The sequence below is a fragment of the Alternaria novae-zelandiae genome, assembly GCF_023758075.1.
Source record: "Alternaria novae-zelandiae strain BMP 2774 chromosome Unknown scaffold_25, whole genome shotgun sequence".
In the NCBI taxonomy this organism is placed as follows: Eukaryota; Fungi; Ascomycota; class Dothideomycetes; order Pleosporales; family Pleosporaceae; genus Alternaria; species Alternaria novae-zelandiae.
In genome coordinates this window covers 441884-456340 of record NW_026056985.1, presented here as the reverse complement: position 1 = coordinate 456340, position 14457 = coordinate 441884, and the positions used below count along the sequence as shown (strand labels likewise).

General features: G+C 52.4%; 6 protein-coding genes across 6 annotated transcripts; 3 read left to right on the top strand and 3 right to left on the bottom strand.

The window, feature by feature from the left end:
* Positions 1-233: 233 nt before the first annotated feature.
* On the bottom strand, positions 234-4218 carry J4E88_009702 (uncharacterized protein; the record flags this gene model as incomplete). The annotated part of the gene is made up of 5 exons (XM_049403301.1): positions 234-701; positions 785-932; positions 1288-1314; positions 2219-3683; positions 4122-4218. 5 exons carry the CDS (start codon positions 4216-4218, stop codon positions 234-236), a joined length of 2205 nt encoding a protein of 734 aa, XP_049251075.1.
* An 880-nt stretch (positions 4219-5098) lies between these two features.
* On the top strand, positions 5099-6175 carry J4E88_009701 (uncharacterized protein; the record flags this gene model as incomplete). The annotated part of the gene is made up of 3 exons (XM_049403300.1): positions 5099-5114; positions 5173-5406; positions 5472-6175. The coding sequence occupies 3 exons, from the start codon at positions 5099-5101 to the stop codon at positions 6173-6175; spliced, it is 954 nt and encodes a 317-aa protein (XP_049251074.1).
* A 197-nt stretch (positions 6176-6372) lies between these two features.
* Positions 6373-7775, bottom strand: J4E88_009700 (uncharacterized protein; the record flags this gene model as incomplete). The annotated part of the gene is made up of 2 exons (XM_049403299.1): positions 6373-7560; positions 7623-7775. 2 exons carry the CDS (start codon positions 7773-7775, stop codon positions 6373-6375), a joined length of 1341 nt encoding a protein of 446 aa, XP_049251073.1.
* A 361-nt stretch (positions 7776-8136) lies between these two features.
* On the top strand, positions 8137-9314 carry J4E88_009699 (uncharacterized protein; the record flags this gene model as incomplete). Its single annotated transcript, XM_049403298.1, has 4 exons — positions 8137-8139; positions 8196-8281; positions 8468-8663; positions 8835-9314. The coding sequence occupies 4 exons, from the start codon at positions 8137-8139 to the stop codon at positions 9312-9314; spliced, it is 765 nt and encodes a 254-aa protein (XP_049251072.1).
* A 1874-nt stretch (positions 9315-11188) lies between these two features.
* Positions 11189-12385, top strand: ADH1 (alcohol dehydrogenase; the record flags this gene model as incomplete). The annotated part of the gene is made up of 3 exons (XM_049403297.1): positions 11189-11362; positions 11412-11508; positions 11598-12385. The coding sequence occupies 3 exons, from the start codon at positions 11189-11191 to the stop codon at positions 12383-12385; spliced, it is 1059 nt and encodes a 352-aa protein (XP_049251071.1).
* Positions 12386-13002: 617 nt separating this feature from the next.
* J4E88_009697 (uncharacterized protein) lies at positions 13003-14236 on the bottom strand (the record flags this gene model as incomplete). The annotated part of the gene is made up of 2 exons (XM_049403296.1): positions 13003-14186; positions 14218-14236. The coding sequence occupies 2 exons, from the start codon at positions 14234-14236 to the stop codon at positions 13003-13005; spliced, it is 1203 nt and encodes a 400-aa protein (XP_049251070.1).
* Positions 14237-14457: the final 221 nt, after the last annotated feature.

Sequence of the window (14457 nt, the reverse complement as noted above, 5' to 3'; positions counted from 1 at the left end):
GCACATGATCAAGAAGCTAGTCGCGCGTACTATGGCTGCAAGAGAAACACGTAGCAAAGTTATTGAATCCTTTATAATGTTTACATCAAGTACTCCTTTCCCACATAAGATATCCGTATCCAGTATCATGAACGCCCTACTGCCAGTCCAAGCAATCCTGTGCGCCGCTTAACACGTATTGTACTGCTCTACATGTCCCTTCTCTTGAGACATTTGCGCCCAAGACTGTCCATTTATGGGCCCTGAACCTTGTTGTCGCCCTTGATCACATCTGCGTAGGTCGGTGGTGGCCCTTCAGGCTGACTCGAGCTACCTTCGCCGGCTTGCGGTGCAGAAGCATTCGGGGCTGAAGCGCCCTTCGCGGCCTTGCTTCCCTTTGGCTGCGCAAAGCTGTTTGTCACGCCACTCTGCTGTCCGGGGAACTGGCCGTTGCTTGGCTGGCTGCCCACGGTGCCGTAATTCGCTTGTCCTCCAGCCGGCTGCTCGTGGGTGATGACATAGTATGTGGTTCCGCCGTTGCTGTTTGCACCGCGTTCGCGATCGGGCACTTGCTGGTATGCGTCGTACGGATCTGGGTTTTGGAGGATCACGTACCAGGCGTGTAGGAGGCCTGGCAGGAAACCGAGACAGCAGAGCGCGAGGTTGATAAGAGAGTCGGCACTGCAGAGGCCTTTCTTTACCCATACCCCCACAGGTGGGAACTAGTTGACGTGTCAGTACTTGGAGACGGTGGGTCGCAGAGAGATGGCTGGTGCCTGCTGCAGCTTTGGGGGCGTGGACGTACCAGGACGCTTAGGAGCATCAAGAAGCAGTCAGAGCCGCACATGATGACAGTGATTCGCGATGTAGAGTTCTGGGTCGGGTAGCGCAGCTGTAGGTACAAGGTCGTAGTCGTTGTTCTGGCGTTGGGGTGTCGCCTGAGTGAGAGGTACCTGGAGTCGCGTGATCAGATGACGCACATTGTGGCTGTGCGTGGCTGTGCACCCGCCGAGACACCTGGAATACGATATACGAGAACCACCGCTGCAACAATAGCGCTAGTCAAGATGGAGCGCCGCTTCTGCAATTCGATGTCTTTCCAGGCCAATCTTTCGTTTCTAGATTGTTCTTACCGAGTGGCAAGCTCTTGAAACCAATTGCCTGCCTCGCACAGATTCACATGTCACTTATCAGATATACAAGACTACTGATCATTGCACATAATCCATTTTGATTTTCTAGTGCAGTATGTACGTGTTCATGTCCCATTTAGAACAAACGCTTTGTGTGGTACGCAGGCTGAATCACATAAAGAACAGCTGTCCTCGCCAGCACCTGATATTAGCACCTGATATGAGCACATGTGGCTCAGCCTGTAGATTCTGCTACGCATCATGGATCAAAGATCTTCAAGGTCACAGCCCTTGCTGAAAGGTAGAGAATAGCTTGCAGCTGATTACCTGAGTGCCAGCGTAGTATGCATATCCTGTGGCTGACGCTATTTTACTTGAAGTAGCTAGGCACGCACACCACAAATACCAATATACTTACTGCATATACGATTGTGTGATCTTGCTGGACTACAGGGATAAAACATGGATCGCAATCTCCGAGCCAAGTAAGGGACTAAACACTAAGGAAATGTAATCTGAAGAACAAGGATCAAACATGGTGGTAGGTGAACAGATAGAAGGATGACATCGACAGAATTTGACGCGACAACTGGGAAGATCGAATGAGATTAATGTAAATAGTGGTGAAGATGACAAGATAATAGAACGTCTGGAACAGACAGTGAAGAGAAAAGGACTTAACGTGCCCTGTGAAATGAACATCAAGCGCTGAATGACGCCATACCCATAAGCCACCCTTTCTGAACAAACTCATCAAAGCGTTCTTTAGACAGAAAACGGGATCACAGTCGTCAACCCCTGTAGACGTGAGGGTGTAGTAGCAAAGCAGTGAATGAAAATGTAGGGCATCACCCAGCATGATAACATGCTGGAGAAAATGAATGATCCAGTATCTTAGACAGACCATTGTTCAAGGTCAAGAGGCTGGCGGGAGGTGTTCTTGACGAATGACACGGCAGCCACAAGAATTGACGGCTCTGACAAAAATTCCGAGCAAGCATTGCAGTGGGTGTGCCGAAATACTGACGGGACGTTCAACGTCGGCTGTGACTAGTAAGATACTGCACGAGAATTGGAGAGCGTTGAATGGAATTGGCAGGACTTACCTGTACGCAGCATCAACTTGAGAGCGCCGCTTTCGTTTGCTGTAGTCTTCTTGCTGCCGCAAGCGCTCATGCTCGTGGTCCGCATCCTCATAGCTCCTCTTCCGAGAGAAAGAGCTATCGCCTCGGTCGAGTGAGGTTGCACTTGGCACATCCTGTCGTATCTCGCTGCTGGGGTTTTCGGGCTCGAAATCAGAGCCAGCCATGGTGTGGTTGCTTCCTTCAGAGAGCGCCGGACTGCCCCTGGAGCCATCGAGACCATGGCCACTACGCTGAGGCGCATTCCAAGGATCGTAGCGTTGTTGTTCTGGGGGTGGAGGTGGGGGTGGGGGCCTAGAGGTGGTGGAAGACGACATGGAGCCGTACGGCCGAGGCAGCGGAGGTCCATGTGTATTGTTGCGATGGCCTCCATACGATTGCGCTCGTTGAGGTGGAAGAGCAGGCTCTGCAGTCTTTGTGAAGGCAGAAGGTAATGATGGCTTGCCAGGAAGTGCCGATGGGATCTTCGCATCGCAGGCAGATAATGGTAGTGAAATCTGCTCATCTGATGGTGGCTTCGGAGTCCCGGTCACGCCCAGTTTAGCCAGGATGTCTTCTTGGCTTAGCTGTTGAGGAGGTGCTGTCTCAGACTCCGTAGTGGCAGGTTTGGTGGAACCACTGTTTGTAGCGAGTGCTTGCTCAAGGTTATCCATAATGTCCCACGTAGCATCGCGCATCTCCAGATCCTCATCCTGCTGTACCTCCTCGTACAGTTCGTCCGGTCGATCTCGTTGAGCAATACAATCCTCTAGCGAGACGAGATTGGATTTCATGTCTTCGTCTGTGAATACGACGAAGACTGGATCATCCTGAAGTGTCTCCCATTCGTCTGTCTGCCTAATATTCAAGAAAGCCTCATGCGAGTTGTCGGCTGTAAAGTACATCGACACTGAATCTCCGTTGTCCAGTTTCTCCGGCGTGGGTTTCAGTGCGTCTTCTTCGGCCTCGGCGAAGGTTGATGGTAATGCACGTGTTACCTGCTTTGCGGGATGCCAGATGATAACTCCGAGACTTAGGGCCGGATCGACAGGTTCATTGCTTTTGGGCCATATAGCACCATCAAAATCGAAATCCCAGTCGTCCCAGGCAAGGAACAGTTGCGGCTTCTCGCCTGAACTCCCCTCACTCAAAGCACTAGTGGACTGATTAGACGGTGGAAGGGTACGAGATGTAGTGAGATGAACAGTCGCCTGAGTTGGTGTAGCGTGAGGATCCGGCGTGGAATGACTATCGTTGGGTAATCCGTTGATTGAGCTGTATTGGTTTGACTGATAGGATGCTTGCCCCTGCTGCTGTGACCACGCTGGATTCTGTCCATAAGCCTGTTGATTGGTGTTAGTGGCCGCATGCTGAGGCTGATATCCTTGATAGTGGCTCTGTGATGGGGCATAGGGCTGCGCAGGAGGTTGATTCGGAGGTTGCGAGTAACCTGTATTTGGTTGATAACCTGGTTGTGGCCATTGATAATTAGCTTGCGCCGGCGGATATGCGGCCTGTGGATAATTCGGAGCTTGGGGCGGCGGCTGATTATAACCCTGAGCGGAATAGCCATGGTGCGCAGGGGGAGCAGCATAACCTTGCTGTGGGTAATTTGGAGGTACTGGGGGTGGTTGTGAGAATGTAGGCTGCGGCGGTTGGAACTGATTGGAAAACTGAGTGGTTCCAAAAGGACCCTGGGGTTGCGCCGGCCCACGATAGCCTGGGGGAGGGGGATACCGAGTAATTATCGGATTTCCCTTCTTCTTTGGAGGTCTACACATATGTCAGAAAACGGCCTTTGGGGATTCTAAACTTGAGGTTCATGTTGTTGTTCTTTTCAAAATATCTGGCCGAACTGCAAGTACGTGGTGAGATAAAGGAAACCTACTGAACATGAGGAGCACGGTGAGGTGGACCGGCCGGCGGATAGGCAGCTCCTGACTGATATTGTCCGTATCCTGGTTGTTGTCCTGGCTGCTGTCCATATTGATAGGGCGGCTGTTGGCCGTATGGCTGGCCATTGCCATACGGTTGCTGCTGGAAAGGCGCCGAACCTGCTACGGGCCCGCTCCACGACATGCCCACTCTGGAAATTACCTGTTGCGATGCACGTCAGGAGTAAGATGCTCGGGACTGTATAGAAAGAAATGGAGTCGATGAATTTCTTGGAAGTGGTGATGTAGGTCGGACTGGATGTAGGCAAGTGTTCTTGAGTTGAGAGGTGCGCGTCTCAAAATTTGGTCTGGTCGAGCGCACGAGCCAGGACGACGAAAGAGAAGCCCAAGCTCATGGAGGGACTTTGAACTTAGGGTGCTCTGATAACGCGTGAAGGCTGAATGATTTGGGGCGGAACTATGACGTTGGGAAAGACGGAATTGAGTTGACGGAAAGAGCCCTGAAGTGAAACAAGCCAGGCTGATGTGAGGAAAACCCTTGGAAGTTGCTATTGAGAGCACAGCAGGATGCAGATGGCGGGTTGCGAGGGATGCAGGAGGTTGGCCTCAGGACATCAGAACCTAGTGACGCGACAGGAGGGAAGACTTGAGAGGTGATAACGCCGAGTGCACACCCATCCCATTGAAGCATGCCAACGGTTGTCGCGTAGAAATGAAATCTGGAGCGTGGTCACGTTTTGCGCTTGGGCCAGGGCCAGCGCGGGATGCCGCCGCATTTCAGGCCGACAGGCACATATTGCCCCCCATTGCCATGTCGCTGCCTTTCGCGCCATCGCCCAGATACCGCCCCTCGATGCGCCCCCGAGGATGATTGTTCGATACAGACACCTGCTAGCGACCAGTATAGACTCGATACCCTGAGCTGCGCCGCGAATGCCCCAATACCAACACCCACCCCACGAACACCACCATGCCCGGCCTACCGTGTACGTCAGTCGCCGACGCCTGCGCATTCCCTGGGTGGCTGTGCTGACATTGTGGCAGCTACCGTAGACCTCGATGAATGCATATCGCGCCTGTCGAAGAAGGAGCTGCTCGCCGAGTCGGTGGTCGAGGCGATATGCGCCAAAACCAAGGAGCTGCTTATGAAAGAGAGCAATGTGGTGCACATCAGAGCGCCCGTTACTGTCGTGGGTGACATCCACGGCCAGTTCTTCGATATGATGGAGATATTCAAGATTGGCGGGCCGTGTCCCGACACCAACTACCTCTTCCTCGGTGCGTCTCCGTCCATTGGCCGTACGCTGCACGCGACCTCGTTTCATGACGCTAATATATCCTAGGTGACTACGTCGATCGCGGTCTCTTCTCTGTCGAAACAATATCGCTCCTCGTATGCTTGAAGCTTCGCTATCCACACCGAGTCCACCTTATACGTGGAAACCACGAATCGCGCGGAGTCACTCAGTCCTATGGCTTCTACACCGAATGCTCGCGGAAGTACGGGAACGCAAACGTATGGCACTATTTTACCGACATGTTCGACTTCCTCACCCTATCCGTCGTCATCAACGACCAGATATTCTGCGTACACGGTGGCCTTTCGCCGTCAATACATTCCATCGACCAAATCAAAATCATCGACCGTTTCCGAGAGATACCTCACGAGGGGCCCATGGCGGACCTAGTCTGGAGCGACCCAGATCCCGAACGAGACGAATTCTCCCTCAGCCCAAGAGGTGCAGGTTATACATTTGGAGCACAAGTTGTCAAGAAGTTTCTGGAAGTCAACTCCATGTCACATATTCTACGCGCACATCAGTTATGTCAAGAGGGCTATCAGGTTCTGTACGATGACAGACTGAGCACAGTTTGGAGTGCACCGAACTACTGCTATCGGTGCGGTAACATGGCGAGTGTACTGGAGGTCAGCGATACCGGTGAACGCTTTTTCAATGTTTTCGATGCGAGCCCCGACAACGATGTCCACCGAGCAGAGCAGCAGCAACAGCAAGGCAAGGAGGTCACGACAGAGTACTTCCTATGATACCCAACATATACAGCGGTGCATCATTGGCTCGGTGCGAACCTGGCATTTATCGGCGTTGGCACGAGGCACGGCGTTCGGGCAAGACCATGTTGGTTATATACAATCATGTGTGAAATGCGATCATATACTGAAGATGGTACGCAATCTCAACAAACTCGTCGTTACCTGCGTTATACGTGATTTGCGCACCCGTTTCAGCATCCCAAGTACTTAGTTTCGATCCAACGCGCCTCTTCGTCATGACCCAGCCTTGCAACCACAATCTTGATGTCTGGGAACACGCTCAACACCCTGTTAAGACCTACGCGCCCTGCCGTATATGTCACAAAGACGACTCTGTTCTCCGGTACGCCATGGTCAACCAGTACCCTGACCGCCATCAATGCCGCTGCACCTGTGGAGAATTGCGGATCTAGAACTAAGACCAGTCCATGCTCTGCGATGTTCTCGGGAAGAGCCCGGTAATGCAACTCCGGTTCTCCAGTACTGTAGTTCGTCTGAATCAATACTCTCCCGGTCCTGCAGTCTGGAATGGTTCTTCGAAGGCCCGTTTCGAATGCACTTCCACCACGTAAGACTACTACTGCGCTGATTTCCGCGGCCTTCTTGAGTCCCTGGTACGTGTATTCCTGGGGCGTAGTGATCTTGTGTGACTCAAAAGGCAAGAAATCCGCAGCTTTCTCGACCAAAAGCGCGACCATGCGATCGAAGTAGAAGATGAAGTCTTCTCTCGACGTGGTCGGGTTGAGTAACAGGGTGTGCATTCCCTTGATTTGGTTCGTTTGTTGCAGTACGATAGCATTATTGCTCAATGGGCTATCTTCCGCGATCTTGCCCAGTCGTTTCAGCTCCGTCTGATGCTGTATGCTCTTGCTTTCTAGCGTCTGTCGGACCTGATTGCTCACCATGGTGATTGCGACCTTGTTCTCAATACCTCTCGGAATGATGAGATCACCAATCTCCCTTTGCGGCGCAACATATTTGTAGAAGTTTGGCTTTACGAAAGCGAACCATTGTTTGATGCATCCTTCGATGTCGCGTCCGCGTTCTTTCACATCCCGTACGAGACGTCTCGAGAGACACAGGTCAGCGTCGGCTTCCGCAAATATCTTGAGATCCAGGAGGTCGAGCACGCGTTGGTCGTGCAAAGCAAATATGCCTTCTAGAATTATGACGTGCGGCGAGTAGATCGTGGTCGTTTTGGAAAGGCGGGCGTGCTTTTGGAAAGAGTATATAGGCACTTCAGCCACCTTGCCACTCTTGATGTCCTTCAAGCGCTCGACCAGGATGTCGAAATCTATAGCGTCGGGCGAATCAAAGTCGAATTCGTTCCGGAAAGCCGCTGCAGATTGCTCTGGCGTTAGAGGCTTGTAGAACGAATCCTACATGCAGTGGTCCTTAGCTGATTGGAGCACGTGACCCACTGTGCGAGGCTGGTACGCACCATAGACAGGATGACAACCCATGGCAAGTTCAAGGATGCCACTATCGCCAGTGCCAGAGAAGTTTTTCCAGATCCAGAACTACCAGCTACACCAATAATGCTCGCGTTGCCCCACGGCGGTTCGTAGTGCGTTTTGCGGCCTGCCGAGGCCATATTTGTGATTTCTTCGGATTTTCAAAAGAGACCGTGTTTCTGCTATCTCATGCTCTACCAAACCGCACCTCTTATAGCAAGACTGAATAATGTCGAGGGTGTATGCAGGGTTCCAGCACGATCGGGTTTCTGCAGCGGGCGGCTCTTTACTTAGGCTCGTGCTTACATAAGAACGACCCACCCCACTAGCGTTGCCAAGCTCGCAAGCTCAGTCTTTCTCTTCCACGAACCTTCACTCACAAACTTTCTCTCATCACGCACCAAGCTTTGCGTGACTGCCAGCACACTCGACCAACGGTCGGGCAGCTCTATCCTTCACTGATGGACGTCGGCTGAGGCTTGCTGAGCGCCTCGCTTCACCATGGTAAGCTCCAACGCATCTGCTGTCGCAAAACTCACCATCCTCTAACAATCATGCAGAGCTCATCTACCGTTTCGGTGTCGGCGGCAACGCCAACACAGCATCCTTTCCAGAGGAAGATTGATGACATCAAGCCGTCCAAGACGTAAGTTGCTACCTGTCCGCGCCGCCTCAGCTACTGCCCCACATGATGATTTCAAAATAAGTTGGGAATCTCTCCGAAACAACGTGTGGAGAACATGTTAACTTGTATCTCTGATCTCGCAGTAGCTGCTGCATTGCGCGCTACACTGTCTGGCATCGGATCAACAAGCTAACGTATGCGCTTCAGGGACATCAACTTTGTCATCATGGACTACCTGGTCAGCGAAGGCTACCCGAGGGCTGCTGAGAAGTTCGCCAAGGAAGCCAACATCCAGCTACCTCTTGAAGAGGAGTCCATACAATCCCGCGTAGAAATACGACGGTCTATCCATGCTGGCGACATTGACACCGCCATTACTAAGATCAATGATCTAAACCCTCAGGTACGCATCCTCTTCCCGCTTCGTCCACCCTTTGCAGGATTATATCCAGTTTCATGCACCACGCAGAATCTCTTTGATGATAATCAAACCTTCAGTCCTTAATATGATTGCAAACAAACCCATTCACTCATGTCGCATACCTTTTATTGGGCTTTGCTAACTTCGAGTCAGATTCTAGACACAGATCCATCGCTACACTTCGCGCTGTTGCGTCTGCAGCTCATCGAGCTCATCCGCGCATGCACATCCTCTACCGCATCCGACATCACACCCGCTCTTAGCTTCGCGTCGTCTCAGCTAGCTCCTCGCGCAGCTACGAACACCGACTTCCTGAAGGATCTTGAGCTTACTATGTCGTTGCTCATTTTCCTTCCTGCCGCCCCTGGAACACTCCAGAAGGAGCTCAATGAACTGCTTGAACCTTCGCTCCGTCGGCATGTCGCGAGCAAGGTCAACGAGGCGATACTCACGAGCATGGGGGCACATGGAGAGTCACGCATGAGGAGCTTGGTGCGCCTACGCCAGTGGGCGGAGACCAAGGCACGAGCTGCTCAAAAGGACATCCCTCCCGTTCTACCTCTTGGCTTGCAGGACGCCGACGAGCGGCCGGCCAACGGCAATGGTGAGGCTGTCGACGTGATGGTGCAATAGAGACGTACGAATATGGGGCATCAGTTCTCAACTGAAGCTTTTCCGCCTCCATGCCTTATGTTGTAATGATTTCATGACGAGAGAGCTTTCAAGCTCCGGCCTATTAATGATACCACAATTGAATTCTGTGAAATTCGCGTCCCTTGTCTTCGTGCATGGATTTGATCGTGCAGCCTGTAATAGCCTATCTTGTAAGTTGGAATATCCAACTGTGATGCAAAGTCGGGGTTATCCACCTTTGTAAGACTAGGTCGTTGAGTTTCGTCTTTCAGATGAGGTACTTCCAAGGTTCCGTCCGCCATGGTAATCAGTCGTTAGGTACCGTAGCAGGCGGTCGTTCCATGGTCTGGGTCGAGTTAAGTCCTTGATGGGCAGCGTAGCTGACCACATTAGGCTGGTCGTTCATCATACTCGACCTGTCATCCTGTCGCGACCGGCCGTGTAGTTCGCAGGAGGTCATGAAGGTACTCATGTATGCGACGTATAAGACAGGCCTTGTGCTCCAACGTTGCGAGCGTCTCCGAGCCTTCGCCCTCCCGTCATCCGCACAGCCAGTCCAGGGAAAAAGACCGCTCTCCGGACCTGGGAATCCCTGTGCTTTTTACCACTAGGTCTCCAACCCCTCACTTTCCCAGCCAACGCAGATCTCGCTCGGAGCCTATGTTTCTGAGCTCACAGGATATCCATCGTCAACCGTCCCTTTGCTCCGTAACATCCGGCCGCTTTCGATTGACGCGAGCAAGCCAGTGTCCGCTACCCCGCGATTGCGGACGCGCTATTCCCACGCCTCCTGGCATCCTGAACCCCCGCATAGTACGACAGGAGCCGCGTGTGGTGGAGCTGTCTAGAGGCAGAGCTAAGACTCTCTTATTGGTCGCTTAGCTTTCTCGAGGTCCTCAATTGGGAGATGTAGATGCACGGCTACATGTGGCTGGGAGAGCTTACGCAGAAGATCTGGCAATAGCGTTTGGAATTTGCGCTCGACCGACCCAACTGGCAGGTTTCATCAACTCAAATGCACACTTACGTGGATTTGGGCTCTCACATGAGCTGTCGAGTAATGCGGTGGAGGGACCAGATGGAGACGAGGCGCGATTGAACCGAACTGTGGCCGAGCCTGAGTAGGATGTTACCATTGCCATCCACGCCTTCAGTTCACCTGTCATTTGAACAAGAACGATTTTTTTGCCTTGAGTTATTTGCGGCACCGGCCGTGGCCGTTGTGTGCTGAGCAACGAGTCTCAGGAGATATTCTGTCGAAAGAAGCTAGAAGCCGGGCGCTGACCCCACCTAGCCGACCATCCTCCAAATCACCCCTCACACCATCCTCAACGACGGTTTGCCTCGAACCATAATCCCTGAGCTGATTTACATGCGCTAGAGTCAGGCCACACCAACTTTCCTATTTCCGGCAGTAGTTTTCGCCTTACCACGGATGCTTCGCGCTCGCGCTATGGTCGCTCCCACCCAGCCGATGCATCATGATCCAGCCATCATCCAATCCTCCTCCGTGTACCCCTCCAGAGCTCCACTGTACATGTGTACTTCGTTGATGATTGACCAATGAACAGGGTCCATCAGTGATCGTCCAACTCCGACGTGTTGAGCAGGAGACCTGGCTTGGCGTGGATGAACGGACGCATTGCCTGTAGCTTCCTGTAAGAAGGCGCGAATGTATCCGGACCCTGGCGAAGTGACATGTTCGTCTCCAGGTGGGGTTAAAGCGTTGACATCCTTTCGGCATTGACGACAAGTATATAAAGCGTACGTCTTCCTACACATTCAAGGACATTCACCATCAATCACATCTTCGATCTGCTACTACAAATACTCTTACATTCGACAAACTATCATACTCACTCAACATTACCAACATGCCTGAAATTCCCAAGGAGCAATGGGCGCAGGTCATCCAGAAGACCGGTGGACCCGTCGAGTACAAGAAGATTCCCGTCGAGCAGCCTGGCCCTGATGAGGTTCTGGTCAACATCAAGTACAGTGGTGTCTGCCACACTGACCTTCATGCTGTGAACGGTGACTGGCCTTTGGTGAGTACTTCTCTTCTTTGTACCGATGTCACATTCTAATTACTTCTAGGCCACCAAGCTGCCTCTCGTAGGTGGTCACGAGGGTGCTGGTGTCGTCGTCGCACGAGGTGACCTCGTCACGGATGTAGAGATCGGCGACTATGCTGGTAAGTTTCCTCTTCTAGCGTGTACATTCTGGATATATTTTCGAATAAGAATACACATGTCCTTTCGAGTAATACTAACTCGTCACAAGGTGTCAAGTGGCTGAACGGTTCCTGCTTGGCCTGTGATTTCTGCCAGCAAGCGGACGAGCCCCTCTGCCCCAAGCCTCTTCTATCTGGATATACTGTCGACGGTACCTTCCAGCAATACTGCATCGCCAAGGCTGCTCACGTTGCCCGTATTCCCAAGGAATGTGATCTCGCCGCCATTGCTCCAGTCCTGTGTGCCGGTATCACCGTCTACAAGGGCCTGAAGGAGTCAGGTGTCAAGCCCGGTCAATTCGCCGCCATCGTCGGTGCTGGTGGTGGTCTCGGTTCGCTTGCTTGCCAGTACGCAAAGGCTATGGGTGTACGAACGATTGCCATCGACACTGGCGATGAGAAGAAGAAGATGTGCACCGGAGAACTTGGTGCCGAGGCCTTTGTCGACTTCTCCACGAGCAAGAACCTCGTCGCCGACGTCCAGAAGGCAACACCCGATGGTCTTGGTCCCCACGTTGTCATCCTCGTTGCCGTCAACGAGAAGCCCTTCCAGCAAGCCGCCGAGTACGTCCGCCCACGCGGTACCGTCATCTGCATTGGTCTCCCCGCTGGCGCCTACCTGAAGGCACCCGTCTTCGAGACTGTCATCAAGATGATCAGAATCCAAGGTTCATACGTCGGTAACCGCAAGGACAGCTCAGAGGCTATCGAGTTCTTCCGCCGCGGCTTGATCAAGGCTCCGTTCAAGGTCGTTGGTCTCTCTGAACTCCAGATGGTGTATGACAAGATGAACAAGGGTGCTATTGCTGGACGCTATGTTCTGGACACATCGAAGTAGGGTGTTAGCTGCTACTAAAGCAAATGCAAATGTAATGTATATATCGAAAGTTATCTGTTAAACAATATCTCGATTTCTTCCTATGCACATCCTCCCTGTCAAAAAACTTGAGGTATCGTAAAATATGACCCGTACATCCCAGCACTCAAGCATTACAGCATGGATCGTTGCAGAACTTCTGTTCCCCACCATTGCTAAGACATCGCCGTGCCTCCATGCCGTTCTTCGTCTTAGAACCCGTATTTGCCTCGTGCTCTTCTACTATTGCGCGCAATCACCCTTCAGCCGCCCCAAACACAATCTTCTTCGCCAGGTCAGCCCAGCCTGATCGTTGAATAGTGACATAGAACGGTGCCAAGCTCGCGAATGATGATGTAAGAGTGTTTGTTCGTTCGAGACCAACACCACTTCCCCGCATCTGCTATCGAAAGCGTACTAACACAGTAGCTCTTGTCCAGTACCGTCAGCCGAACGTCCTCCCAAGCCACCTCATGTGCAGCCTCGTAGCTTCCAAGCTAAAGCGCACCAGCAAGGCGTCCTCTTTGTTCTCTTTACCCTGCATGAACTAGTCGACATAGCGCGACATTCGCTCGAATGCCCACTTGCTAACCTTTCTTTCAAGCGACCCACCTCTCCCCTTCAGTTCCACCACACGTACTATCCATATCCAGCACGTACTGTTCCAATCGATCCATCATCCACCCCGACTGAATCGAGCCCGCAAATTGTGTCCCCTCTTGCCAGCGAATGCACTTGCTCGCCGCGCTGGAATACTCTACACAACGCGTCTTTGCGCTCTCACCCAGTGTGACGCTGGTAGATGTAGAGCATTTGCCTGCAGCGTAGGAGAACTGGAGACATGTTGGTTTGGATTCGCAGATGAATTTGCATTTCTCAAAGGGGCCTGAGTCGTCGGGTTCTACGTCCATGGACAGATTGTCCCAGTCGTCGAGTTTGGCGGAGAGGCGGGGGAGGATGTACTCTTTGAAGACGTCGCGGTGGAGGAGTTGGGTTTTGCCGTTTTGCCGACGGGTTTGCTCGAAGGTCCATAGGGATTGGATGTCGGTTGGGCGCATGTGGTGGTAGGTGATTGGGGCGAAGCACCAAGGCGTTCGGCCTATCTTTGATACATTGTGGTCTAGTGATGATACTGGTTCGCCTTGGAAATGGGGAAATGCCCAGAACAGAGGGACGTTGACTTCGCGCAGGGCTGTGGCTAGTACCATGTCGCCGGCCCAGCTCTTGTTTGTGAACGCGTCGAACTCGGCGAGATTGGCGTTTCTTCGTTCTGTTACTTTGCGCATGGCGGTGGAGGAGAGAACGAAACCGGATCCGCCGTGTGCGAATAGGGTGTCGCCGATGTACATGTGCTTTCCCATATACAATGCCTGATCGGGATCGAAATGGCTCAGGTACTGGAGTACATTCTGCCAAACCATGTAGGTGTCGGCTTCGATGAACACGAACCACTTCGCGTTCGGACGGTATGTGAGCGCCTTATCCACCATGGGTAGAAATTTGAATCGATCAAGTTTCCACGACGGATTATCTAGCGATCCTCCTGGCCCGCTTCCGAGATGCGTCGTGTTCTTCAAGCCCTCTCTTCCATGAGCCCTAAGGTGATCGTAGAGCTTAAACTCTGGTACTGAAGTTCTGAGCTCGTCACTGATGCCTTCGAAAACATCATGTATTTGGTGACCATCAACCTCCTCTCTCAAGTCGGAGTAGACAATGTAGTCTGGCACGCAGCGAAGTGTTGTTTCGAAATGGACGGGTAACTTCTCAAGAACTTCGGTTGCACCTGTTCTGACAACTACCAGAACATCGTTTACAATTGGCGAATCCGGACATATTGGGGTCTCGGCACCTTGCGGGGTTTCCGTTGCGGGTGGTATCCTTGAGGCTGACGTGTCGTTGATGACTGATGGACGGAGGGCAATTCCGGGATGTTGTGGCAGAAGGAATCTGTACAGTGCAAGGAAGCAGACTGCAATTACGAGAAGCACCGTGCGACGACTGCGCCTTCGAGTTAGTCCAACGGGAGAGTGATGTCTTCTCGGCGCATAATGCAG